Source organism: Protopterus annectens, chromosome 2.part0 (assembly GCF_019279795.1).
Source record: "Protopterus annectens isolate FY-2018-M chromosome 2.part0, PAN1.0, whole genome shotgun sequence".
Taxonomy (NCBI): domain Eukaryota; kingdom Metazoa; phylum Chordata; order Ceratodontiformes; family Protopteridae; genus Protopterus; species Protopterus annectens.
Genome location: NC_056728.1, coordinates 1,406,061,500 through 1,406,088,999, shown reverse-complemented (window position 1 = coordinate 1,406,088,999; position 27,500 = coordinate 1,406,061,500). Strand labels below are relative to the sequence as shown.

General features: G+C 38.6%; 2 protein-coding genes across 2 annotated transcripts in view; both read right to left on the bottom strand.

Annotated features, from left to right (window-relative positions):
* The window catches only part of LOC122793510, a 1,396,143-nt gene that overhangs the window by 293,456 nt on the left and 1,075,187 nt on the right, over positions 1 to 27,500 (bottom strand). The gene's annotated exons all lie outside the window — the stretch shown is intronic.
* SETD7 (SET domain containing 7, histone lysine methyltransferase) overlaps positions 21,556 to 27,500 on the bottom strand; it is a 1,173,783-nt gene continuing 1,167,838 nt past the window's right edge. The window contains exon 8 of the mRNA XM_044061630.1: positions 21,556 to 21,966. Within this exon, the coding sequence (XP_043917565.1) occupies positions 21,786 to 21,966 (181 nt within the window). The 3' untranslated portion in view covers positions 21,556 to 21,785. The remainder of the gene's footprint in view (positions 21,967 to 27,500) is intronic.

Below are 27,500 nucleotides of genomic sequence, written 5' to 3'. Positions count from 1 at the left end.
TCTAAAGTGGACAGAAACCTGTCTTTGCCAAATCTTTCAATCAGCCCATCCACGTGATGCTTGGAATAGAAGTCAGACTTGAAAATACTTTTCAACCCTCTGAAACAGCTGCAATACTTAGAACACACCAGGTTTGGGGACCAATACAATGGGGTTAATTTCACTAATTCTGAGATTCTTTGATCACCTCAAGTTTCAGCATTTCCTGCATCTCCTACTCAAGATTGAGCAATGAGATTGTGGCATTTGGCAGGGCTTTACATTCATTTTCTCACAGGGACAGCTTCTAAGTTGTGTCATATTAAATGGGTTCAGCCAAGCAACTCAAAATACATTCTTATTCTCAAATATGATCCAACGTCCTGTTGCTGGAACCCTGATAATATTTCATCTATTTTGATGTCAGGACATGCTGTAGGGGCCTTACCATCTTCTGCAAACATACCCACCACAAAAAATGTCAATGCATCTGTAAGACTTCTTTCTTTACAGGTCGTCTCACTCTAAAAGTTTACTTTACTTATCTTTTCCATAACTTCAAAGGGCCTTTGCCACTTTGTAAGGCACTTATTTTGGTAGCAGGTACTAACAAAAGTACCACCTGGTTTAAGCTGAGATGAGCATTTTTGTTATAGGGTCTGCACTGTCTTTTACTCTCATATGTTCCTCTATTACAGACATTATGGTTTCTAACCTACCATGTATGTCTTTAAAATAGCCTAACACTTTCAAAGGATGTTTTCTTATTCCAACATGTTTCTTTTGCTGTATCCAGCAAGTCTCTTGGATGCCTACCATACAGCAGTTGAAATGGTGTGAACCCTGCTGAGGCCAGGGTTACTTTCCCTATTGCAATGGGAATATATAGTAACAGTTGTCCCCAAATTTCTTCCACTCTGTTCTATTACCCTTCTGAATGCAGACTTCAACGTTTTATTAAAATGTTCAATTAGCCCATCTGTTTGTGGATGGTACACAGATGTTCTAAGCCATTTTACTTTCTCATTTTAAGTTCATGCATCTAGATAGAGCGGAGTGCCTTGCTTGGTAAGACTTTCTCAAAGGATTCCTACTAAAAAAAAAGCAGTGATCCTATCACTATAAACTTTGCAGTAAGTTTTCATAAGAGTATGGCCTAAGCAAATTTTGTTGCATAATCAGCAAATCACTAACACTAGTAGCCACGAAGGCAAAAAACAGGTGAACTTAAAGGAAGGTACAACTGTGACATTAATTGGGCAATTTATGCAGCTGGTTCCAAATATGCCTTGCCTTTTATATTGGGAAAACTACAAGGAAGGTGAAGGACATAATATATGAGCATGAGAGAGAGACATAATCAAGTGTAGGGAAACTAATGCTCTTTTTAGACACATTATGGGTTGGCCCTCCCATATTTTCAAATATATTAATGAACAGTTGGAGAGATATAAGGGGTAGGGTGATTGAGGACCATCAATTAGCTAGGGAATTGTTATGGCAACTCAAGATGAACACCCTAGTATACCTCAGTATAACTGAAACTTGTTCAGTTGCCCCAGTTCTTAATCTCAAGAGTTTGAAGTATTGACAATGGTTGGAACACGCATGTATATTTACTTGCATTTCTATATACATTTATTGTCTTGTAATATTTTTTTCAGTTTTAAGTTTTTAAGGTCATGTTTTGGGGGGTGTATTTTACGTGTTCTTTTTATATATTTTATGTAAACATATATATGTTTTTTTCTTTAGATATGTTTAGTACAAGCCTGGGTTTTGAGTTCTTTAAATTTAAATTCCAAGTTGGATAATTTTTTAATCATGTGTTTTTAAATTGGCTATTTAAGTGAAGTAACATGCATTTGCAGCAGTCCTGATGAAGTTCCATTGTGGATGAAAGAACTTAATTGTTGTTTACTGCTAGAGTGTGTTTAATAAAGTGCAGTGCGAGTTCACCTGGTTTTTGCCTTCGTGGTTACTAGTGTTGGTAGTTATTGGAGTTTTGTGGCAGTTTCCAGTATGGCATAATCAGTAATCACCAAGATTTACTGGTGGCTGTTACTTGCCTTTACACATGGTTTTACTACACCCACCAATATGCATTAAAATGGGACTTTCAGCAAGGTAAAGGTATCAGAGAGATCTTAAATCCAGGATTTGGTGCTATCCTCTGACATTCTAGGGCATGCAACAAAAAAGTTTTCAATGTCCTTAATAACAGGCAGTAAGATCTGCCTAAAGTCCTGGCCTCGGTTTTATCCATCCCTAAATGACCAAATCAGAGAGTCATCATCATCAAAGACCAACCAATTAGTAGAAACTACATGAAAAACCTAGCCAAGCTAGAGTTTTCAGTGTGTGATACCTTAAACCTCATGTAATAGAGACTAATGAGATATATGCAAACGAACCCTTAAGGACATCAAGTGTTTCAGGTATATGGCTTCTGCATGTCCATGACTTTTTACTTTTTCCTCCCTAAATGACCACTCAAAATGTGTCTCTGTATTAACTTAATTACAAGTGTTCTAAAGAGCTTTGAGACTAAACTGGCTTAGTACATGTACCTTATTTTTAGTTATCCTGTGCAGCTAATCATTTTTTAGTTCAAGGTATGCATATGACATATGGTTATTCTGCTGATTTGCTTTCCTTCCTGGCTTGTATATTCTCTCTAGTTCTGCTTAGTGTACTGCCCTTCCACTGAGCCTTTCTGAAACTAATATGGCTTACCTGTAGGTCAGCACTATTTTTTATCACAACATGAAATCTGTGGCTTTACTACCACAGACACAGATGCAGGTTTTTACTCTTCATTGAGTTCCTTACCTACAAAAGATAAGTCACAAAATATGTTCTTCCAAGGTTACTGGTAGTGTCCCTACTTCAATGTGTATTTTGCTTTCTCTACCATCCTAGTCTTTCTGACTGGCTTTCTGCTGTGTTGTAGCAGGGGAAAGTTTGTCTCTGGTTCAGACTCTCCTTTCTATTTTACCTTCATCTGAGATTCCTCTCTGTCTCATATTCTACACCAGTTTCTTTCAATGTACCCTTAAGTTTGGGTACACTTCTGTCAGTCACCCTGTGCTGACTTCTTTAGTCTTCTCTATGTGAACCTTTCAGTAAGGCACCGGATCGGGTTTATTTGTACCTTTCCGTTAGCAGTAGGTTTCAAGTTCCACATCTTTTCTTTCACTGTGACTTTACATGTCTGATAACTTCTCTTGCCGACGCCCTATTTCAACATTTCATTAGCTCTTACAATTAAGAAATGTCTTGTGCAATTATCACTATGTGCAAAGTTAAACAACAAACCTAGTGGGAGTAACATTGCCTAGAAAACTCATTCCTATTTGCATTGCACAATACTCTCTCTCTTTGTACCTTTGTGCATAAATTACTTCACTTTTTTATGAACACATTGTGTTGTAACTGATGTAATCTTGGTCCCCCAGTCTAAGTCTCTTTCTTTGGCCTCTAGATTTTCACTGCAGGGCAACACATCTATGACTCTTAATTATTTTACATCTTTTACAGTGGTGCATTTAACTAACTTAGTAACAGCACAGTGACAAAAAGCAGACTATACAGAATTATTAGATATCAGTGCATTACATTCTATAGACATGCTTTCACACATCACTTGTTTAGCAGTTGGAAGACTACAATTAACAGTTTTTACAGGCATAATATTGCTAGTATTAACTATGCAGTACTTTGCTATGTAGTCTTTAGCAAAGCACTTAAAATCAATTCAGATAGCAACAGATAGGAATTTCCGTGAAAAGGAGATAGGGACTCCCACTACTATCTGTACCTGGATTTGAATGATAACTTTCAGAACCTATTTATATAAGACTATCCATTACCAAAAAGAGAAAAGGAGAACCAGATTTTGGGGAAGAATTAAAGGGTTGTCAGGGTAGGGTGGAGGTTGCATTTTGTAGATACTCATTCTGACTTGTTGGATGGTTCTTGTTTCTGGGAGGATCCCTTCTTCTTTGAGCCCCCTGCCATTGTTTCATGACTATCTGTTTTTCCAAAGCTTGCTTGGGCTGTTTATTTAAAACTATTGCCTTTTAGGGGCTGCAGGCTGGCTGTCAGGCATGTTGCAGGCTGTAATAAAAACTTCTTCCAAAGCTGGAAAAACAGGAGCAACAGTAGTAGGTTGAGGAAATTCCAGTTGTAATAAATTATATTATTTGTCAAAGAAAATGGAGTGTCATTTTGTTCCCACTGGGAAAACATGACTCACTGTAGAGAGAGGTTCAGAAAAGGAAAATTATTCACACTGCAAATCTGAAGCAATACTCTCCTCAGAACAAAATTAAATTTGTTCCCTCCATTCTCTGCTCATCGCAATGGAAATCTTTAGAAATGGAAGAATTTCTTTTTCTCTTACCAGCAGAATTGGAATTTGGAGTATTAAGAGCCTGACCTAAGCATTGATCCAAGCCTAATAAATTTCCCTATTTACAGTAAAACAGAGGGGAAGATAAATATTTAGCTTTCTAGTCCTTTTTCAAAGAATATCCATGGAGGAAGCCAGACCCATTGTCAAGGACATCACCACAGTAAACAGCTATCTTGATCTGGCCAGGCAGCATTGAATTCCTTGATCTCTCTTCCAAGGCTAAGAGCATTTCTGCCATGCCCAAAGGGGACATTCCAACAGCCACAGAGGATGTGTCTAATCCCTGGTTCATGGTGCTGAAGGGACTACACTAAAGAAATCATGGAGGATGAGTGGTCTGAAGAACCTGAAATGGTCAGTGCAGAGTCACCCACCTTTGACTCAGGCAAGGAAGCTGCCTGCTGAAGTTACAAAGGCTGTCTAAAAAAATTCTGTTTTTGTTCAGAGGGAGGAAGAACCAAACAGGCAAGCTGTTCCTTGGTTAAGTAAAAGAAGCCTAAACTGTGGTAGCAATGGTACATAAAGTCAGTAACAAGTATCAAAAAAATTAGTGTTTACTCAAAATGTACACAGGGACAAGCACAAAACACACTTGCCCTAGTCCCTAAAAATATTTAATAAACTTTTTTTAATAAAAAGGTAAAGCTAAAGTTAGCAGTGAAAGCTGAGAAATAGACAATTTTAACTGGCAAGAATGTCACTGGACAATCCTACCAAAACATTAAACTTAGCTAAAATTTAAACAGTTCTTTAACCAAGTACTGATTTTGATAAAAAAAATAGAAAATATGGAAAGTTCTTTCCCGGAGGAAATTTTTCTGCCCGGCTATGGAGAAACACTAGTGGACCCATCTATCCTTAAAAGCCCACAAGAGGAGCACTCTTTGAAGGCAGGAAATCTCTAAAGTGCTTGATGCACAGACTGCTGATTTTTTTCCTCTGTCAGGTCAAGCTTCGATTGGTCTGGCTGCATGTAAAGTGTCCTTAAGCTTTGGAATCTGGTCAGCTGTTACATACCTGACAGGCTACAATCTGTATAGTTTAGGCTACTGCAGCAGTGATCTAATGATGAATATCAATTTATTCCCACGTTACTGTAAGGCCAAATTCTGCTAATACTAGCCCATCAGAAACCTCTTATAGAGTTTACATTATTACAAATATATCTGCAACCCTATCCCTTCCCACTCACTCTCTCTGTAGCAGGTGTCACATTTAGCTACTTCTGTCATTAATGCAAACTAGCTAAAGAGTAAATTCTATTCTGAAGTGCCTATCTATGTCAGAGGTAAACAGAAAGAATGCATGCAATCTGATTGTAGTAGTAGTAGTGGCAGTTTTCTCCCCCTGGTCATTGACAGTAGTGCTCTGTTCTACAGTCCTACATTGTGAAGTAGCTGGGGAAATGTTCTAAATCCCTGTGTGGTACAGCACATTTTGTTGCCAGTAGTGTGATTTTTCATACATATTTGTAAAACGTGGTGTGCAGTGGGTGACATGAAAAATGTTACAGACATTGGAAAGAAGCTGTAGGGTTAGACTGTCAGCACATTACATCATTCATGTTGTGTTATTCCTATTAGCTTCATAAGGTCTTTATTTTATGCACATTTAAGACTTATTTTAGAAATATAAGTTTTCTGTGTTGCATAACTACCTGTATAATATAATGTTAATGTCACATTCATTTGCTTACCTGGAAGAGTTTATATATATTGTACTATTGCAAGTGTAAATAAGTAAAAACAAACAAAAATGACCAACTTATGCACTTAAAGTTGTCGAATATATGTTCTTTAATACATGTGACTGCAGAATACATTTGAAGCAATTTTAAAATTCAGTTTTCATTACAAAGAAGTAATCACACTCTTCTTACAATCATGCCTCCAACCCCATCAAAAACAGTAAAAAATCACATTCATAACTCTCACTACAAGAACACATTTCTGCAAGCACTCCTTAGGCACTGCCCTCGTAAACATATTTTATTCCAGTCATCCACAGTTTCAAAAACCAATAAATAATTCCATAAAGGATGTGTAAGGCTCTTACTTCCAGTAAGATATGCTACAAATTAAGTTATTCACTTAGACACATACTTGTACACATACCTATCATTAATGATTACCTGCTGAGATGGGATGGTCAGAAAGACAAATGGAGATTTTAATAATTCAGCCTTTGAAAAATGCCACATTTTAGTCCTCCACAATATTGAAATGGGTACAAACAAACCTGTGTGCACTTCACAGTCTTGCGTTTGAATCTAAAAGCAATGAATTAGTGACTGCTCTTTGTAACCAAGAGCTCCCACTGTACTTCGTGGTGAGGATATGTTATGTTCATGGTGATTAGTTAACTGTTTAAACAGCACTATATAAAGCATTAACATTTTGGCTACTATTATACTAGTTAAATTTCTTACTTTCCTTTTCCAACTGTTGCTCATTATACAAAAAAGTTTGGTGTCCTTATTATGTTTGTTGTATAAATCTAGGAACAAAAAACAAAGCTATAACACCTGAGACTGTAATGATGGCAGTTCTGCTTTTCAGTTCCAGTGCATATCTTTTTTATGTAACACTCTAGATTGTTAGCACACAATATTAAGAAATAAATGATCAGAACACACCAGCATTCTCTTTTAGTAAGTTGTAACAACTGATCCAGTCACTAATGTAACGTTCCACCTGTCTGTGCAAGGAAAATAAATCTTGAGCCAGTTTCTCATTCTAACCATGTTCAGCTTGAAATATTTAAGCAGCTTGACAAGATTTATTTCTAGCTGCTTTTAAGGTTTTCATTAGTGTCACAGCATAGACGTTGCTGAAGACTACAAGAAAGAGACCCTTAAGAAAATGTTTACATTGCCATATGGGATAGTCTGCATGCTTTACTGATAGCAGCGCGAGCACCACTTGAAGTGCTGTAAAAATGTTATACAAAATATGCATCTCTGGTTACTGCAGACTCTAAAGAAGCAGTGTTTTTTTATTTCTGATTGTGAACATGCTAGTATTCTCACTTTTTATCTAGTGCTATAAAGAAGGGAAAACCCCAAGAAATACATGCATCCATTGCTGTTAAGTCGCATATGACTCAGAGCAACCTTATGAACAGCCATTGCCATCCATAAGGTTTACTAGGCAAGTACAGAATGGAAGTAGAATGCCAGGCCTTTATTCCATATCTCACACCCTCCTATGGACAACTACTCAGTGTTGTCAATCCACCTACTGCATGACTTTAGTATGTAACAGGAAACCATACTTGCAGAAAACCCATGAAAGCACAGGAAGACAAAGTCTCTTCACAAAAGGCACCCCTGCTGAGAATTAAACCAGAACCCCCTTGTGAATGTATGCATGTGTGATATGTAAGTATATATACACACACACAGATATATATATATATATATATTGATACACACACACACACACATATATATATAACACATTTTAACCACAAAGCAGATAAAGTACAGTTGCATACAATTTTACAACAGTAGATGTCCTTTTTACTGTTGCAGTATTCATCACTTCAGAGATCTTCTGCCAAGGACTGCCCAACGTCCAGCTAGTATACAAAGCTTTAATTACCTAGGAGTGTCATACAGGCAGAAAGATTATGTACACACACTTCCAACCCAGAACTGAAGTACCCCAGAAGAACCAGGACCCCAAGTGGAAAGGAGAAATGTACATCCAGAAAAAGGAAGGACAAGGAGGAGAAAAAAAACTCTCAGCCAGAAGGAAAATAGCACCCATGGAAAAGGAGAAAAAAGAATCGGTTGCAGAAGGGAGTGACTGAATAATGCAACAGTGAAAAGAAGGACATCTACTCTTATGGTAAGATTTTACACAATTGTACTATGTCCTTCCATATTACTGTTGTAGCACTTATCACCTCTTGGAGACTACAAAAGCTACTGAGAAGGTAGGGATGAGGAAGGCAAGGAGACACCCTCCACAAACCATGCAGGATGGCCTTGGAAAACCTGCTCTGAACATGAAATCCAACTTAGTAATGTTTAGTGAGTGTGTGAACTGAAGAGCAAGTAGCTGTGTCAGTGATGGAGTTGGTGTCCAAACCCTCGAAGAAAGCACCCAAGGAAGCAACTGCTCTAGCAGATTGATTCCCCAACCAAAGCAGATAACTGTTTGCCATATAAAGAACAAAAAAGAAAAGAAAAGAAATAAATGTCCTTGGAAATCCAAAAGGAGAAACTGCTGAACCCAATGTCCTGGTATGCAAATAAACAAAAAGATGATCAGATTTATGAAAGGCCTTTCTTTTGTCAAAATAATATCCGAGCTGTCTATTTAAGTCCAAGGTATGACGAACCTTCTCACTAGCAGTCTTTGGAGAAGAGAAAAAGAAATAAGCCAGATAGACTGATTAATGGATAACTCATTAACCACCTTGGGCATAACAGAAAGATTCATGCGGAAAAACACTCAAGTCTCTATGAAAAGCTGAAAGAGGAGGGACTGACATCAAGGCCTGGAGTTCAGATACCCTTCCTGGCAGAGATTAAATCAACCAATAAAACAGTCTTCCAGGTGCAAAGTTGCAAAGAAGAGGCAAGCAGGCTCAAAAGGAGCCAGACTCAGTTTACAAGGACAAAATTAAGATCCCAAGAAGGTGGAATGAGCTTTCTTGGGGGTCTGATATGAAGAATATCTTTTGAAAACTACTTAACTTCAAATCTAAAGGCCAAAGAGTAAGTGACAGACAGAAATGGCTGACTAGTGAGCTTTCACTGAAGAATATGCCAAGTCAGCATGTAGCAGTTCACACAGGTTGGAAAAAACCAAGAGGACCTGCACTGAAAAGGGATCCTGGTGATGTTTAAGACACCAGACAGAAAATTTCTTTCATTTGGACATGTATGTTTTTCTGGTTATTGGGTTTCCTGGCCTCCTGTAGGACCCTAAGCATGTCCTCAGAAAATATGTGTTGGAAACGTTCAAAGCTTTATCACCCAAAGTGTCATTTAAAGAGTGCACAACTGAGGGTGGAGGACAGATCCATTGTCCTGTGTGAGAAGGTCCATGTGGTGAGGTAACTTGTGATGATTGCCCCTGGCAAGATGGAACACGAGAGGGAATCAGTGCTGTCTGTGCCAAAAGGGAGTCAACAAGTGTTTTGCAGTGTCCTTCCTGATCTTGTGAAAGACCTTGGAAAGAAAAGGAAGGAGTGAAAAGGTATAAAAGGAACATTCAGGAAAAAAAACATGGAGTCCACTTTCCAAGCCAAAGGACTTGGGACTCTGGAACAGAACTGAGGGAGTTATCTTTTCAGAGAGTAGGTAATGAGATCCATTTGAGGAATATCTCATCAATAAAATATGTCCAGAAATGCATCTCTATGAAGCATCCATTTGTGAGGCTTTGCCCTGGACGCGCTGAGAAAATATTCTACAAAACTGCACTCTGAAGGTATGTAGACTGCCTGTTGGATCATCTGCAGACTGATGACTATTTCTCAGGCTTGAAGGGCTAGTCTACGATGAAGGTAAGACCTTGTGTCCCCCCTTGTTTATTGATGGACCACATGACTATGGTGTTATCTGTAAAACCTTTAAGAGACCTGGCATTCAGAGTGAGTGGAAAGCATGAACAAACACAATGAGAGTCCTCATTTCCTTGATGTTGATGTGTGATCTGCCCTCTGTTGAGGGGACCAAAGGCCCTAAACTTTAGGGTGCCTGAAGCAGCTCCCCAGCTCTGAGGTCTTCATAAGAAGTTCCTGGGATGGCTGAGGAGTTTGAAAGGAAGACCCAGATTTAGAGATGCCCATTGAATCCACCACTGAAGTTTCAGTTTGAGACAAGGAGGCAGAGGAACAAGATAGTCTAGTGGGTGGCAATGTTGAAGCCACACTGATTTTAGATACCACTGAAACTTCCTCCTACAAAGCCTGGACCAGGAAAGCATGGGGATAGTAGGGGGCCATGAACCCCAGAGGCTTGAGAAACTTCCTTGGCGGGAGACAGTACAGGGAAAGCAGGGAAATAAAAATGTTTGTAAGAGACAAAACCTTGAAGGCAGGAAGAGAGACTAGCATTAGAACAGTTTGGATTCTGAAGCCTAGAAAAATGTGATCTTAAACAGAGGCAAGTTGACAGTGAACCCCAGGCTGTGAAAAAGAAGCTGGGCAAAGTTAATATCCTGCACTAGCTTGGGTTAGAATGGGGCCTGAAATAAAAGTCACCCAGATAGGGAAATATCTGGATGCCCCAAAAGCCTGCAGAGAGAGACTACTGGAGCCGGCAAAAGCCCAAAGGGCAATGTGGAGAACTGAAAATGACAGAAACAAACACAAAATTTTCCTGAATAAGAGGGTTGATAGGAATATGAAGGTAGACATCCTTTAGGTCCAGGAAAACTAGAAAGGCTTGGGGAAGTGACAGGGGAAAGAGAGCCTGAAGAGAAAGCATTCAGAAGGATGGCACTATAAGAAAAGTGTTCAAAAAGGAAAGATCCAAGACAGGTCTCCAAGACCCTTCTTTCCTAGGTCCAGAAACATTCTGGAATAAAATGCTAGACGCTTCTTGGCACGAGGAACTGGGTGCCCTCATGTAACAGATCCTGCAATACTCCTGGAAAATGAGGGAATTATTCTGCAGGCATTTGAGGGATGCCGGGGAAGGATTTTCCAGGCCATAAAGTAAGCCTGCCTTATAATGGGGAGAACCCAAGAGTCTGTAGTAAATTTTTGCTAAACTGGGAGAGAGAGAAAGCCTGAGGGACAAAGGAACCTGGCAGAAAGTCAGATGGATGCAGACCTGCCAGGAAAGGCCTGTTTTTGGGGTCTAGGCATTTGAGTAAACTTATCAGAAAATACACACCTAGGAGACTTCTTAACCTTGGCAGACTGTTAAGGAAGTCTATGCAAAAAGGCATTCTTACTAGAAAATTTCTCTGAAACTTGAGAATGAGAGAAATAAAGATATGATTCAAATCATTTATGACCTTACCCTGATCCTGCAAGGTCTTTAAGTGCTCTGCCACCACAGTGCCAAACAAGTGTTGGTTATCCAGAGGGGCATTCAGAAGTTTTGCTTTAATATCATTTGGCAAGGCTTACGGCAAACCCAAAAATAGCTAATCACAGACTCAGCAGCAGCATCCCTAGTGGAGGAATGAACTGCATCATAACTGCACTTTAGAGTAACGGTCAACTTGAGAAGTGGAATTTAGTAAAGGAAGTGCTGAGGCCTTGCCTTTAGAATCAGTCAAGTCAGAGACAATCTTCCCAGTTTGGGAAAAAAAGAGATAAATGTATCTTGTCATATGGGTCTGGTAATTTATAGCCCTAAAGGCTAGAGTAAAAGTGCAAACTTTCTTACCAATCCTCTCTATCTACTGTCCTTGTCCAAGAGATGGAGCTCAGAAGTTTATCAGTAGACAAAGAAATCACCACTGGATCAAATGAAGGGCATTTGTATAAGAACTTGCAGGCATTCTGCACCTCATAGAACCTCTCAGGCTTCTTGGGGACTGGAGGCTGGGAGTCTTGAGCCATGGAAGCAGCAGAGAAGGTATCCATTAGAGCAGCCAGCAAAAGGTGAGAGCAGAAGGTTTATGAGAGTCTAGTTGTAATAACTTATAGTACTTTTTCTGGATCTCAGATACATGGGAGATAACATTGGCAATACCATATTGTCCCTGGGTTCTCAAGCACCTTATGAGAGACATCCAGGTGAGGCTGGACAGCAGCAGGCTCAGTCCTGGCCTTCTTCTTGAATGGCAGCTGTACCTTGGAGAGAGCAGATTCTGACATGGTACCTTGGGCTAGTAGCTTGACACACTGGTTCTCAAGATAACTGGAAATAGAAGAAATATGTCTTAGGTACAAAAGCCTGATAGATGGCACACTGAATGTGGTCGTGAGATGCACCTAAGCAAAACAAGCTCCTATTATGCACTGGAGAATCTGCCTCACACACTAACATTTCCTTTTCTTGGATGACATGTAACCCACTGAAAAAATATAAGAAAAGGAAAAAGGAACCACAATGGGGTACTTACCTTTAAGACATAGGCTTGCTATAACTAGCAAAGTGAAGGGTGTTCAGACCAATGTACGATAATGGCATTCAGACTGGCAGCAATGAAGTTTTGGGTTGGAAGTGTACGTACGTCACCTTTATGCTCTATGCTTGTGTGGGGCCAGGGAGCATACATCAGATGTAAAATGTTCCTATGTAATTAAGGATTTTATACTGGTTGGAGGTCGAGCTATCCTTGGCAGGAGGTCCCAGAGGTGATGAATACTGCAACAGTAATAAGGAAGGACAAAGAAATACCCTTATGTTTGCAGACCACAAACCTTCCCTTGGTGTTCACATATACTTAACACTGTACCAAAACTGTTAAGACATACTTGCCTACACAACTTAAACTCTTAGCTGGGCTTTAACAGAAAATTAGGCTAACATGGAAGCACTTGCATACTCAAATTAGCATCTATGATATGCTTAAGTTTAGGGAAAGCACTGGCCATTATTGGCTGATGTTAAAAATGGTGTGTGGCTAGAGTTAGAAACCATGAGTTTGTAACTTCTCTGCTAACATGTTAACCCTGGAAACTTAACATTAAAGAAGTCTGAGATTTTTAGATGTCAGATTGTGGCAAGTATATTTCCTGTAGAAATAAAAGCTTTTATCTGGCCAGTTAGCTGACTTGTTCCTAACCCTGAAATTTCAAGTGAAATGCACATGAAATTCAGGGAAATGGGAAGGCTCTTGTAAGAGTTGTATTAGACTCTGCATTCTGTCTTTCTGGTGGTTCAATAGACAGAATGCCACAATACTCCCTCCCGGAGCCAGCTATATATATCCTGGAATTATGTTCTTCATCCATATGTGATGGTCACCTTCATGTTTTTATGGATGCAGACTATATAAGCACAGTATCTATATATGTATTTTTACACGTTTGGCATTTTGGGAATTATTACTTTTTTTAACCAAATGAATATCAGTACTGTTTTACAATTAATGCACTCTCTATGCAGATTTTTTTGAAAGCCTATCAATTCATCTGATTACCAAAAATCCAAAGGGGTACAGTTTTCAGTACTAAATGGTCCTTGACAGAAGAAATGGTGAAAAAAAAAAAGTTAATCATGGTAGTGGAATAATTAAAAGGCTGCATCAGTGACTATAATGAAGTTGCAAGTCCATTATACTCTTGGTGCTAACATGACTTATTACAAAAGCCAGACCATACAAAGTCATGCTGTTACATCTCTAGCACATATACATCATGAGCAGTGTGTGTATTATACAACAGATGTTTGACATACATGCAGAATAGAAACTTTTCAGATAGCTTTAGTGCTATGCTTAATGGCAGCTTTTGGAAAGCGCTTAAAAAGAAATTCCTGCTACTACAGATATCATGTTTATTCTAGATCCATTGTTCTCACCTTACTCAGTTTATGACAAATAGCCACATGCTGGAAGTCCACCTTAAATGAAAGTCAAACCACTGTAACAGTGAACATAATGAAGCCAGCTTCATAATGGCCACATAGCCCACAAAATGCTAACAGGGCTACAATGAAAAGGGCTTTGAAAATATTTTCTACTTTCTTGAAAACTATTTAGAACATAAAAAGCAGTCAAATCAATAAATACAAATAATGTTGCTACTCTTCTGTCCTTAAATTTTTACAGGCAGTTTCTGTTTTGCTGAATCAAGAGTAACATTTACATGAATTAGCATAAGGAAAAGTACAGATATCTGCACAAAATATGGACAAATAGTACACCGAAAAATATAGTATATTTGAACATGAACTACTGAAAAGTTTTATTTAACAAAGTAGGACAGTATTTGGCAGAACAACACAAAGTATAAACGCCAATGATTTCATATTCATCCTAGAGGCAAAGCACCATTACATTACCATCTTAAAGTGCATGTTTTAATCACTAACTTGGGCTGTTGTAAAAGTTCAAAAAGCAACCCATGTGAACTATTTTGTGAATCTAGTAAAATGCAAAGAGGTCTTAGGATTGATTTTAGTACAAAATGCACAGCATTTTTTCTTTAATTAATACTAACAACAAAAGAAAATCTGCAGTGTGTGGTAGTGTATCATTACTAATGGGCAGATAATTTCATTTAACTGGGGGTGCAAGTAATAGCAACACTGCTTTACAAGCTGGTAGGGGCAAGCGTGGTGTTAAATAGCGTTGTCGCCTCACAGTAAGACGTTGTCTGGTTCGATTCTCAGCTAGAGCGTCTTCTGCGTGGAGACATCCATGAATGGGCGTACCTTCGTTGAAGGTTGTGCATCAGGGCTGGTAACTTGGCATGTAAAAATCAACTACCAATCATTAGCAGACCGGAGTTCCGCTGTGGCGACCCCGAACCGGGAAAAGCCGAAAGACACAACAACTTGCCTGAGAAAGATTCAAAAAAATATTTAGAACTGCATCCACGGGTTGAAGAACTGTTTTATCATCACAATGATATACAAAACACACTTGTGAGTGAAAACATATTTCATTTTTATTTCTACCCAACAGTCTGCAAAGATAGCTAAGTGAGCTTACTGTCTTGTAACTAACTGGAGAAGTGTCTTACTTTCTTGAGTAGTATATCAATATTTAAAGATAGCAAAAACGATGGCTTTAAGGAAAAGGATAGCAAGCATAAGGCACATTGGCAATCCCTTTGCAAACAAGCCACAGGTTTTATCACTTCCTAATGAGCTCTCACCATGGCTGATCAAGAAGAATTCGGCTTTAGCACTTTAGAAGAATGATGACATACTTCGTACAGAAACTACTCTTCAAAAGTACTGCAATGCAGTGACAACATGAAATACTTACACTTGCCTTTTAGCACCACAACCTCTACTTTCAAAAAAGGAGGCTAGTTATCAAAAAACACAAATCAAACAGCAAGGTGTCTCTTTATAAAACATCAATACAAGCCCCTGAGACTACAGAACAGAGACTGGAATTATAATCCAGTGAAGCACCATCGGTCTGACACACTTGAGCCCCTGGCTTCTATATGCAAAAGCCTTTTTTCTGAACACTGTTTTAAATGCAGGTGTTTTGGAAAAGGGCATGCTCACAGCTGGACTGCTTTGGGTTAAAAAAAAAAAAGTTTTCAGGTTACTGAATGACAAGATTAACATGACTGCACAGGGCCAGGATTCCAACTCCATGATGTCCATTAATTTTACAAACCAGCTCCTGTGGTTCACAGCTCTCCTCTGACATGTAAATGCCATTAATTTTATACTTGTGAGGGTGACTCATGGGCCACATTAGCAAATGCACTGTACTGGAGTAGTTATAAAAATTAGAAGTCTATTCCATGTACTGCACCAGTGATACTGTTTCCTGTCTAAATGAGGGACAGACTGGCTAACAAAGTAAAAGGGATTCTCAATGGAAAAAAGAGAGGCTTGGGTGACAAATATATGATACTTAGATTTAGATACATATCAAACTGGATTGTAGTCAAGTGTACACCTATTAGATCTGAATTTCTGACAGTCAAATGACTAAGAATATATATATATTTTTGTTTGTTTTTTTAGTAACAGAAGTCTAGGCAGTCCAATATTTCTACCAGCTGTATTGCCTTCATTTAGGGTTTATGTCAACACTGCCTTCTGTTTCACCTGCATAGGTAGTATCATCCTATGGATAAAAAGTTAGAAGTGCGTATGTTTAAATGACAATTGATCACAACTATATTCCAATGAAAGGGCTGAGACTTCTGTGGTTCTTTCACAAAAGAGCAGCAAAACAACAAAAACAAAAGCAAAAATCAGATAAATTAGCTGATCTGTCCTTGTGCACAAGGAAGACGATGCGCATATTTAAAAAAAAAATTGCAAATGCATGAAATAACATTTCAAAACTAGTAAGTGAATTGAAGAATGCACAGAATAGGCAAGCAACACTAATTTATCTCAAAGTAGGAAGCTGGTAAATAATTATTTGCTGTTTGTCCATTAATAGAGATAAGGGTAGATTTAGGTTAGCCCAACAGTCTTTATACATGTTTTCATATGTATTTACAAGGACACCACCAGGGCCTTTAGATGCTCATGTGAACAAAAGAAGTTTGAATACACTTAACAGTGCCAACAACAGTATTCTTAAGCAAATGTTACTAAAACTCAGCAAAACAAAAGTGCCCTTTTTACATTAAGTTCTGCAGCAAAAGGAATAAACCACTTGAAAATGTAGACTAAAACAAGTGCTTTAAAAATTAATCAGCCATTAACTTCATTCTGGCTTTACAACTTAATTATCAGGATTAACATGATTCTGTCTTTACTGGTTTTAATATATAAAAACCTTCTTATAAATTTCTTTAAGAGCTCTGCAATATGGTTCTTGTTTCAGACCAAAGTCTAGGTTTTCAGTGAGCAAACACCTGACAAACAAGGGCAGAAAATGCAGGGAAAACTGCTGAATTCTTAATTATGACCATCAATAAAACAGATTTTTTTTTGTCATTTCCCTGCAATGAAATACTAGTTATAATCAACTAATTATGACCTCAGAATCAGAAGTACAGCTGATTCATCCAGTGCCCTGAGCTGGTACTATGGACCAGTGCTCCACTCCCTCAGTTCTTCAAGCGAAGAGGGGAAAAAAAGCACTTCACTGTAATATTATAGTTAGATCTATGCCCCCCAGCTCCTCCATTGAACAACAAAAAAAATGAATGTTCCTTATACTGACACACCAACAAGGTGGGTCAGATGCATGACTCACTACCCCTCCCTCCCTCCTGCACCAGACATTCAGGTCCCATTTCTGTGCCCTGCCAACAACCTTTCAACAAATATTTGATTTTTTCTTCTTCTTTTAAACTGTAGCAAACTATTTGTTACAAATATAGCAAAGATTTGCTACTGCTTATTCCCTGACCATACAGATAAGCACTCAATGGTTTAGTTTAAAAAACAAAAAAAATTCTGCTTATGTAACTATAGCAAACGGTTGCTACAGTTGATACCCTGACTGCACAAAGCACTACAGCACTCAGATTTTAGTTCATTCTTTTTTAGTTTTTACTTTTAAACTGTAACAAACTGTTTTGCCACACATGGAGCAACTACTGTGCATAGGTTTGACCAAATGCAGTCCTGGCATTTAAAAGCCAATATTGCATTAAAGAGAGATCAGGATCAGCTGACTGCCCCCTCAACTCTCTGCACCTGGGGCAACTGCCCCCTTTGCCCCACTCTAGCTACATTACAGCCTCAGCTAGTCAGCAAGTTTGGTGAAGACAGTGTCTGTACTCAACTGCAGTAGTCATTCAGACAGAAAAATGTTGGTTCCTATCATACAAAAAGTAATAACTCACTGTGAAGCTGAACAAGTTTCTTTTTATAATATACAACCATCTAAATTCTAAAGACAGCTGGAACATTAAAGCCACTTCATAACTGAATCTATGTTATTAATGGCAAATATTCTGAAAATAATTAACTTCTGGGATGGATGAAACCACCTGGTAGCGTAACTAAATTTCCTACTGTTTAAAAGACTAACACTACTTACAAATACAAGTTATAGCCAAAACTAGGTTACAACTACAATAAAAGAGTTGTGAAGCCCTTAAAAAATGCAGTAATGTTAGAAATCTATTAAAGTATAATCAAATAAGGGTCTTGCAGAAACTACAAAGGAACTAAAAATAAAATAAGGACATTAATAGGTAGAGGACAAGGCAGTGCTTGAACAGCAGCAGGACAAAGTTAGTGTTTTTGTGCTCAAAGTACACCTTAGTTGCAATGGTCATTCATCTTAACCATGATCACAGCACACACTCTAAGGTATGTTTCTATAACATTCAGACATCAGTTTTATTTAAAGCGTGTGAGTAACAGACACTGCAAGTGAGTTCAGGGGTAGGTAGGGGAGTGTCTGTGTGTGAATGAATAGGTACAGATGGAGGATGTGCTGCAGCTCTCCTAACAAATTTTTGTAACCCACAATTCCCAAACAATGCTGATATCAATGTACAAACTTTACAAAAACTTTACAAAAACAGTGTAAATCCAGGCACTGTCAAGAGAATATCTTTTAAAAATTGCTACATTTCACTTCTTCACACTAATCTATCTCCCCTCTGTGACTAGCAGATCAAGAGATTCATTGTCATGTGGTATACATTAATAAGCAGCAGTATTGCAAGATAAATTAGGAAACAAACATAGCAAAGATCAAAGTGCAATAAGACAAACTTGGTACCAGACTATTTGGAAACATGGTGCAGCAGTTACTAAGCTTGCGGTCAAGGACCATCAAGAAGCTCAGAAACATCACCCAGTACTGGAGGGAGACTAATAATGACCCCTATTAAGTATACTTTCCCCGGGCGGCCACGGTGGTGCAGTGGTTAGCATTGCCGCCTCACAGCTAGAGGTTCTCTGGTTCGATCCCCGGCTGGGGTGCCTTCTGTGCGGAGTCTGCATGTCCTCCCTGTGGTCGCGTGGGTTTCCTCCGGGTGCTCCGGTTTCCTCCCACATCCCAAAGACATGCTGCAGGTGGATTGGACACTCTAAATTGGCCCTAGGTGTGCGTGTGAGTGTGCCTTCTGTGGAAGGTTGGGCGCCGGGCTGGCAACTCGACACCATAAAACTCCACTGCCAATCCATGTGCGGACAAGGTGATCCGCTGTGGTAACCCCTAACCGGGAAAAAGCCGAAAGAAGAAGAAGATTAAGTATACTTTCCCCACATATCCCAGGAAAAATTTGTCATCACTTGTCTGATAAAATAAACCAAACATTCCGTGAAAACCCTGAAACTGGTAGGTAAAAGAAGCCTAGTAAAGACAAATGACCTAGAAGACGATTCTACAACTAGAGTATTTAATAGGTTAAAACAACACAGTTAAGCGCTTTCGTCTTTATGACATCTTCAGAACTATGCCATTCGTATAGGAAATTACATCATTACACATCCCAAATATAACCACTAAAACGCATTTAAAGATACAGTGCACTCTAAACACAGGAAAAAAAAGTTACAGTTTGGAAGCTCTTAGCTTCAGTTCTATCACAATAGACACACTTTCATTTAAACCAGGAGAAGAGGTAGCATTCAAATAAAGCTACCAGTACATCTCTCTTTGCAATAACTAATTCTGCCAGTCACCAAAATAGGCACCTGTAACAATCTGCTCCAACACAAGAAATATGAAGCTAATAAAGCCAACACAAAGCAAGGCACGTCTTGCCAACGCACTCTTATTGACATTCTTTACAACACTGTAATGATGCTGATAGATCCTTCTGTTCAAGGCAGTTTTAGTCTTGCCAACATAAAATGCAATACAGGTGCAACACTTTGCAAGGTAAATCACCCTCTCACTGTTACAGCTGAATTTATCTTGTGGTTTAAGGTCCAAAAGTTTCCCATATAATGGACCCTTTGGATGGATCTCAGTAAAAAGACATTGTTTACACTGCCCACATTTTGTTCTCAGAAAGCCAGCTAAATGGCCTCTCCAAAATCCTTTTAATGTTTGGTTTATTTTGAAAAGTGAAGCTTGGTGGAGATGCAAACAATGATTTTTAACTCATCATGCTTAAGCAAAAATGCAAAGAATTTTCTGAATGTCCTTAGCATCAACAAAATAATGCAAAGTCATGTCAGAATGAAAGTCTTGCCTCTGTTCAGCTTTACACCCCACAGCACCTAAGAAAGCCTGATCTTGTTTTATACCCTTAATAATAATGGGGTGCACGTTTACCTTCCCTCCCATGAAGGACTTGATGGTACAGTTCATCAATCAATGTGCAGGGGTACTCTTGAACCAAAAACATGCATTTAAGCTTGTCCAATTCCACAATACAAGTTTCATCATCCAATGTAAGACGAGACACCCTGATGAACTGGCTCTTGACAACCCCTTTCTTCTAATGAAAGGGGAGAAAACTGGTAAAATACAAAAAACTGTTATAAGATGTTGGCTTCCTAAAACTGGAAGTAAGAAAACCACCATTCAAGTTTTTTCAAATTTCAATACCGAAGAAATTAACACAGTTTTATCCACCCTGTATGTAAATTTGAGGAACAATGAAGCTTACAATTATATAATAAAGTCATCAAACTGGGCTCTGCTACCTGATCAGATGATAAAGTTGTCCAGGTAGTGAAAATATCTGATGCAATGTGAAGAAATCAAGCTTGACCATTTCAAGTTCTCATCTCAACAAGACCACATTTGCAAAAATGGAGGCACACACGGCCCCCCTAGCTACACCCTTCAAATGCTTGTAATATTCTCCCTCAAATGAAAGAAAAGTATTCTGCAGCACCAGTTCCAAAAAAATAACCAACCAGCATGTTATCGATGTCCAAGAGAGATCTAAGCAAAGAACTTCCAAATTGTAATGTTTTTTCTGTGTTTAGAGTGCACTGTATCTTTAAATACCTTTTTTATACAGTTTTTTTTACAGCTTTTCCTTAGTGGTTGTATTTGGGGGGGTGTGTAATGATGTAATTTCCTATAGGAAGGGGAGTTCTTTTCCTGTATGGCATTGTTCTGAAGAAGTCAAAGATGAAAGCGCTTAACTGTGTTGTTTTAAACTATGAAATACTCTGGTAGTGGAATCGTGGCTTCCCGGTCATGTGTTCTTTACTCATCTGGTAAAATACTATTAGTTAAATGGGTAAGCTTGAAGGATACATGGTCCCTCTTCAGGGATGACCCTGGGAGAAACACTTGGTTAATTAAGGCGCACATATTAGGCAAATGGAGGCTGTGGGAATCAAACCCAGGGCTGCTGGGTTTAGGTTCAGTAGCACACTATCTTAAGCCCCAGTGCCAAACTACCATACCAGGGCAGTAGCTGATGAATGTGCAAGTGAGACCTCTTAAAATACAACATACTAACGCAAACAGCCTGCCCCATAAGGTAACATACCAACCAACTGATAACAATGAGAAGGCACTTCCTTCTCATTACATTAATGATAAGGCAGTAGTGAGCGCTGGCTATCAAGATCAATTCTTTCTGCTGAACATCACCTTGTAGTATGAAATACTTGAAAATATGCACTCAGGTAACAGTTTGTCAGCTATAAGATGACTACTGATATCTCTTAAGGGCAACCTAATTTGTAGAATACAAATCATGCAACATAAGAAACTTCATTGGTTTATTACTCCCCTTACACAGACAGATATCTGACCTTGTAAGAATAATGAAAACAAGGAGGAAAAATAAGTGCTGAAGAAAAGCTGCTGAAGTTAACTGTAATGTAAGCCTAGAACATAATGGCATGAGCACTCCCTGGTTCTCTAAAATCATACAAACATAGTGCATAGCAACTAGTTTTGACATGAGTTCTCTGGCAAGAAGGACTTTTGGTGTTTCAATGCTGCTGCTTTGCCTGAAAGGTCTTCAGATCCTGTTGGTACCACTCTGGAGCATCTGGAGTAGTCTTCCCAGGTGGAATATGATCATATCCATATGCCACTGTCAACTCCTCATCTTTCTCCACTGCTTTGATGGTGCGGATGCATTTGATTGGCCCAAAACGTGGGTGGATAAAGCTAAACAAATTATTTGTATAGATTAAGTGGTGAAGGCAAATTTGTATAATATAAGAAAGCAAAAAACACAAGCATTTATGTGCAACTTACACTTTTGAGGCTTCACACTAGTAACTATATAAACAGATATTTACTTGTCAAGCCAGAATGAAATACTGACACAGCTTAATGATAAGATGTAATGCAAATACCACATCTGTGCTAATTTTATAATGGGTTAATCTGAAATTACTTTTTATCATCTTAAAAGATCATAACAGTACTTACATACAAAAACAAAAGCTTTCAATTGATAACAATGAAGCAGAAAATTCTACTACAGAATATACATGGCTTGAGGGAGAATTCAATGAACTAAACAATGGATGAATTCCAGCAAATAAAACACATGATCATGCTGAATCAACATGTCACTATGTGGGATTACAAGGTAAGTGGAAAGTTTGGCCTTGAACTTAAGCTTTTTCAGCATTTTAGAATGGTATATATGAACAAAACTACCCGACTAAAGATGCAGTCACCTCTTAGCCATGTAAGGAAGGTTAGCACGCACCTAGCAACTTTTCTCTTCTTCACAGTGATACAGCGACTGGCCAGTGGCAGTAACACTAGATACAGCAAAGCAGTGCGATAGCCAAGAGCATCAGGGCTATAGTCATCTGCCTTGCAGCAGTGGGGCAATGCCATAAGTATAGGGTCTAACATACCTACATACTTAAAAGCCACAGTGCTACTTAATTTCTTGCTAGGTGGCAGTAATAACAATTTCCTGCATATATTATTCACATTTCTTCAGCAAAATTCACATCTGCAATTCTACCTTCTTAAATCTATTTAACTCCTGAGGACACTATTTCATCATCATGTATGGGATTCCTCAGACATTTACTACTGCTTGATGTAAATGTTATGTTCATGTGTTACTGCTAATTAAGGACTACCCCTCCCAGTACAGCAGGATTCTGTATGGAGGAAAGAAGACACTTCCATAAAAGTGAGAAAAATACTACATTGTCATCATGCAGTGTCTACTGGTTCCACTTTACATAACACTGCTTCTACCTGGCCCATCAGAAAATGCTCAAGACTCATCTGTAACCTTTCCTCCACGGCTCTCTTCAACTCCTCCTCAGAAACTCCTCTGGGTCTACCTCACCAAATTCCAGAGCTGGGTCCTCGCTGACTGGTTATAAATCAGTTATCCAAATACAATCATGTCATATAAAAAAATTCTGAAAAAGAAACAACCTCGGTGTTGGACAGATGTTACTGGTTCAAGGTTCATCCCTTCAACTGAATCAAAAGGCTATTTGGTGAGGTTACATCCACAATAAACTGAAAGGAAACTACTGTTTTTTTACTTTTGTTAAATCATTAAAATACAAAACTGCCAATCTCAATACTACTGGTATTCTGAACTTCACCATATATAGTGGAAAATTTTATATAAGGGCAGCTTACTTAGAATTTCATGGCATGTATTAATGACAGACATCCCCTTAGTTTTCATGATAACAGATCCAAAGTGTATGGTTAGTTGAACATTTGATCCTCTAGCAATAACAGACGTACCTATACTCTACTTAATGCTACCTTGCTGACAAAACCTTTGACAGACATTAATATAATATTTTTTGAATATAACTGATTGACAGTATTATCCATCACTGATCTAGTTAATAAAACACAAAGTGGCATATCAGAAACATGGAAAAAATTCAGTTTTACTCTGGATACCTTAGGTAATTAATATAGATAAACATCTAAATGCAATAATTAGCAAAAGCTGGGTCATTGTTTGGGAAAACAAAAAAAACATTAAATGTGGATGTTTTGTACAGACATTTTTTCCAAGTTAACAAGATATCTTACATAAGTGAAAAGTTTATATATCTTGTTTGTTTACAAAATGGAACCAGGAACTCCCATGGTACCTTAGCCATACAGAATACTTTAGTATTTGGGCTGCATACACAAGATAAATAAGATTTAATTGGAACTGGAGTCATACAAAATTGTATACTCCACACAGTGTACTGGACCCCAGAAATGACAACTGAGATGGGGATGAACTATAAGAAATTGTTCCCAAATGTAATGATCACATCCTAAGAATTTCACTTGGTGGAATAAAACCACTGCCCCCTTAAGTGCATAACTGGGATAGCTTTGCAGAGATTACATAAAGTTTTGGTGTTTGAAAGAATATTCATCATCAGCCCCCTTTTTCCCACTTTCTACATGAGGCCAGGGTACTGTGTTAACTGTCACCATCTCTCTCAATGCAATGCCACACTCCTGCCTTTTTTGACATTCATGCCTGAATGTCATAGGTTTTCTTTCACACAATCCATCCACCTCTTTGCTGGATGTCTGTTTCCTTTTACATTCCTCCTGTCTATCCCAAATCTTCTTCACCAGATTGTCTTTTTGCTTTTCTGTGCATGTGTCTGAACTACTGTAACCTGTTCTCTTTGATCTTTAATCTTTCCTGCAATTGGAGCTACTTTGGCTTTTGCTCTTATGTCCTCATTTCTTTGTCTGTTCCACAGTGTGCATCCTACTACCATTCTTAGACAATTCATTTCCATCATCTTTAGCTTCCTCATCTGCTCTGCCTTTACTGCCCAGGTTTCTGTACCATACAGTAGTACCGGTTACACCACTGTCATAGACTACACCGCTGAGATTCTACACCAGTTAGCTGTAGCCCCTCTGATTCTAGCTTTGACCTCTTCATTCAAACTTCCCTTCTCCTGAACCACCCCTCCCAGATACTTGAAGTGATTGGACCTATTCCACTATCTTCCTTTCTTTCTCAGTTCTCAGCTTCCTCTGATTTCCCCAACTTGCTGCCATTACCACTTTCTTATCTGTACTTAGTTTCATCCCATGTGTCTTTAGTTTTGAATTCAATTCCCCCTATCCTTTGCTGAAGTTCTTGCTCAGAGCTTGCTATTTGTAATGCCACATTGTCTGCATATATCAACCTTTCTGATCTGTCCCCACGGACCTGTTTGCTAATATAGTCCATCACCAGTATGAACAGCAGTGAGCTCAGAGCTAAACCCTGGTGCACACCCACTCCCACTGGAACACCTATGTGAGACTGAACACTGTTACTACTTGAGTCATTGGATCTTTGTACATAGCCTGCACTAATTCTACCAATGTTTTTGTGACTTTGAACCACCGCAGTACTGCCCAACTCCGCTTTCTTTGGACCTTGTCATATTCTTTCTCCAAGTCTAGGAATGCCCAATTGGACTCTTCTTCATCACTAGCTTCTTCTCAATTATCTGTCTCACTACAAATATTGGGTCAGTTGTGCTGCATCCTGATCAGAATCTGAACTGCTCATCTCCCATTTTACATTCTACTACTCTGCTTATCTGTTTATCAATCACCCTCTCCAGGACTTTCATGCAATGTGACAGGAGTGTGATGCCTCTGTGCTGCCAACAGTTGTGGATGTCCACTTTGTTCTTGTACATTCGCACAAGTATGCTTATTCTCCAGTCATCTGGGATATGCCTTTCTCTCCACACTGCTAATATGAGTACCCTCAGGACCCTTTCTCCCCTAGCTCACCCAGCATCTTTATCATATCTGCTGTGACCTCATCTGAGATTGCTGTTTTCCCTGACTTCATTTTTGTTAGTTCTATTCTTACTTCTTCTAGGTTGGGCTCTTCCTCTTCTCTCATAGATTAGTACTAGGCTAAGTGCCATTGTGGGTCATTTAAACTTAGCCAATTACCTCATGTGAGAATCAAACCCTGCAACTAATGTAAGGTAAGCCCCTTAACCATCATATCAACCTCCCTCCTTTGAAGGTTGTTTCTGGAGCAGTAAATCTTCTGTGGGGTTTTCTTCATTCAGAAGCTGCTGGAAATACTCCTTCCATCTGCTTTTGATGCCCTGTGGAATGGTGAGCAGGTTGTTGCTGGCATCCCTTGTTTGCCTATCTTCTTTAGCTTTCTGTCTTTGTCTTGCATTCTGCTATAGTTTCTTTGCGCCACCTACTCAGTCACTTTCCAGGAGCTGTAGAGTGCCTCCGATGCCCTATTCTGTACTATTGCAACTCCTTTCTTAGCTTCTTTGTTAGCCAACCAGTATATAAAGTCTGAAAGAATACTCTAGATGGTAAAAACATTTAAAAAATATTTTTAGTCTTACTTCGCGGATGACTATACACAGATCAACAGCTTAACTTAGGCCCTCCAAGTGTGAAAAAAGAAACTGAGATAAGGGCTAGTAATTCTGTCAGTTTTAGTAAAATTTAGATACTGGCTAGTAAGTACACTGCCTGGATGCCACCAAAAAAGAAACTTAGCCTGGAAAGAATCAACTAGAAACTGTGAAAAGAAAACACTAAGAAGAATACTGCAGCTGTTATGCAAAAAGCAGTCAAGTTCCATCTTTAGTACAAGAAATAGCTTCAAGAAATTTAGCGAAAAAAAATAAAATCAAATGTGCTCAGAGCAGACCAAAATAAAAGAAACATTGAATGAGCATATCGATTCAAATAACAAAAAGCTACAGAAATCGAAGCAGCATTAAACAGCTGTTCAGATGAACTGACAAAACTGCAAAACTCAGAGGTCGAAATGAAGACAAGACTGGCTGAGTAAGATACTGCTCAAGAAAAGCAGTTTCAAAAAATGGTAGAATTGGAGGATAGAGCACATATGGTAAAACCTATGATTTTCTGCTATACCAGACAAAACTGGAAGGAACATACTGTATTAATTTTATGATAGAACAAATAAGCAACTGGACTGGAATTCCACATCAAGATTTGTTAATTGAAAGGGCACATCGTGTGTATGCTCCATACCTATACAAGAGAAAGCAACCAAGACCTATATTAGTAAATATGCAATATCAACAGAAAGCTTTGATCCTGATAAAACTGTGGCAGAAAGCAAAGTACTAAAATTTGGAGACAGTAGTGTGTTTATGGAAAATGATTATTCACTGTACACCAGACAGAAGAGAAACAAATTTATCCCAACAGTCAGGGAATGTCAAGAAATAGTTGTGAGATTCAAGTTGCTGAATCAAGCTGTTTAGAATATTTTTTCATGGAGGATCAAATTCATTTTCTGATGCAGAATAACAAGTGGAAATACAAATGTTTGTCCAACAAAAAGTGAGTCATCAAACAGCGGAGGACTTTGCTTTGCATTCTTCTGATAATAAAGCTCACAGAGAGATAGAGAGATATTTTGCCAGCTAAACCTTTTCCAATGTTTCAAAGTAAAATGTATGAGAGAGAAAAAAAGCACTAGAGTTGACTACATGACTTGGGAGTACCTTAGACTAAAAAATGACCGAGACAGATTGGATTTTTGCAGACTTTGTTAAACTACTGGGGGGACTGAAAGGCATATACTCCACTTCATGTTATTAATGTCTGAAGGATGCTAAAAAGAAAAAAGTAACAATTTCTGTTCTTAACTATATTTGTATAAAACATTTCATTATATAAATTGCATGTTATGTAGTAAAGCATTTTCAGTGATTGATGTA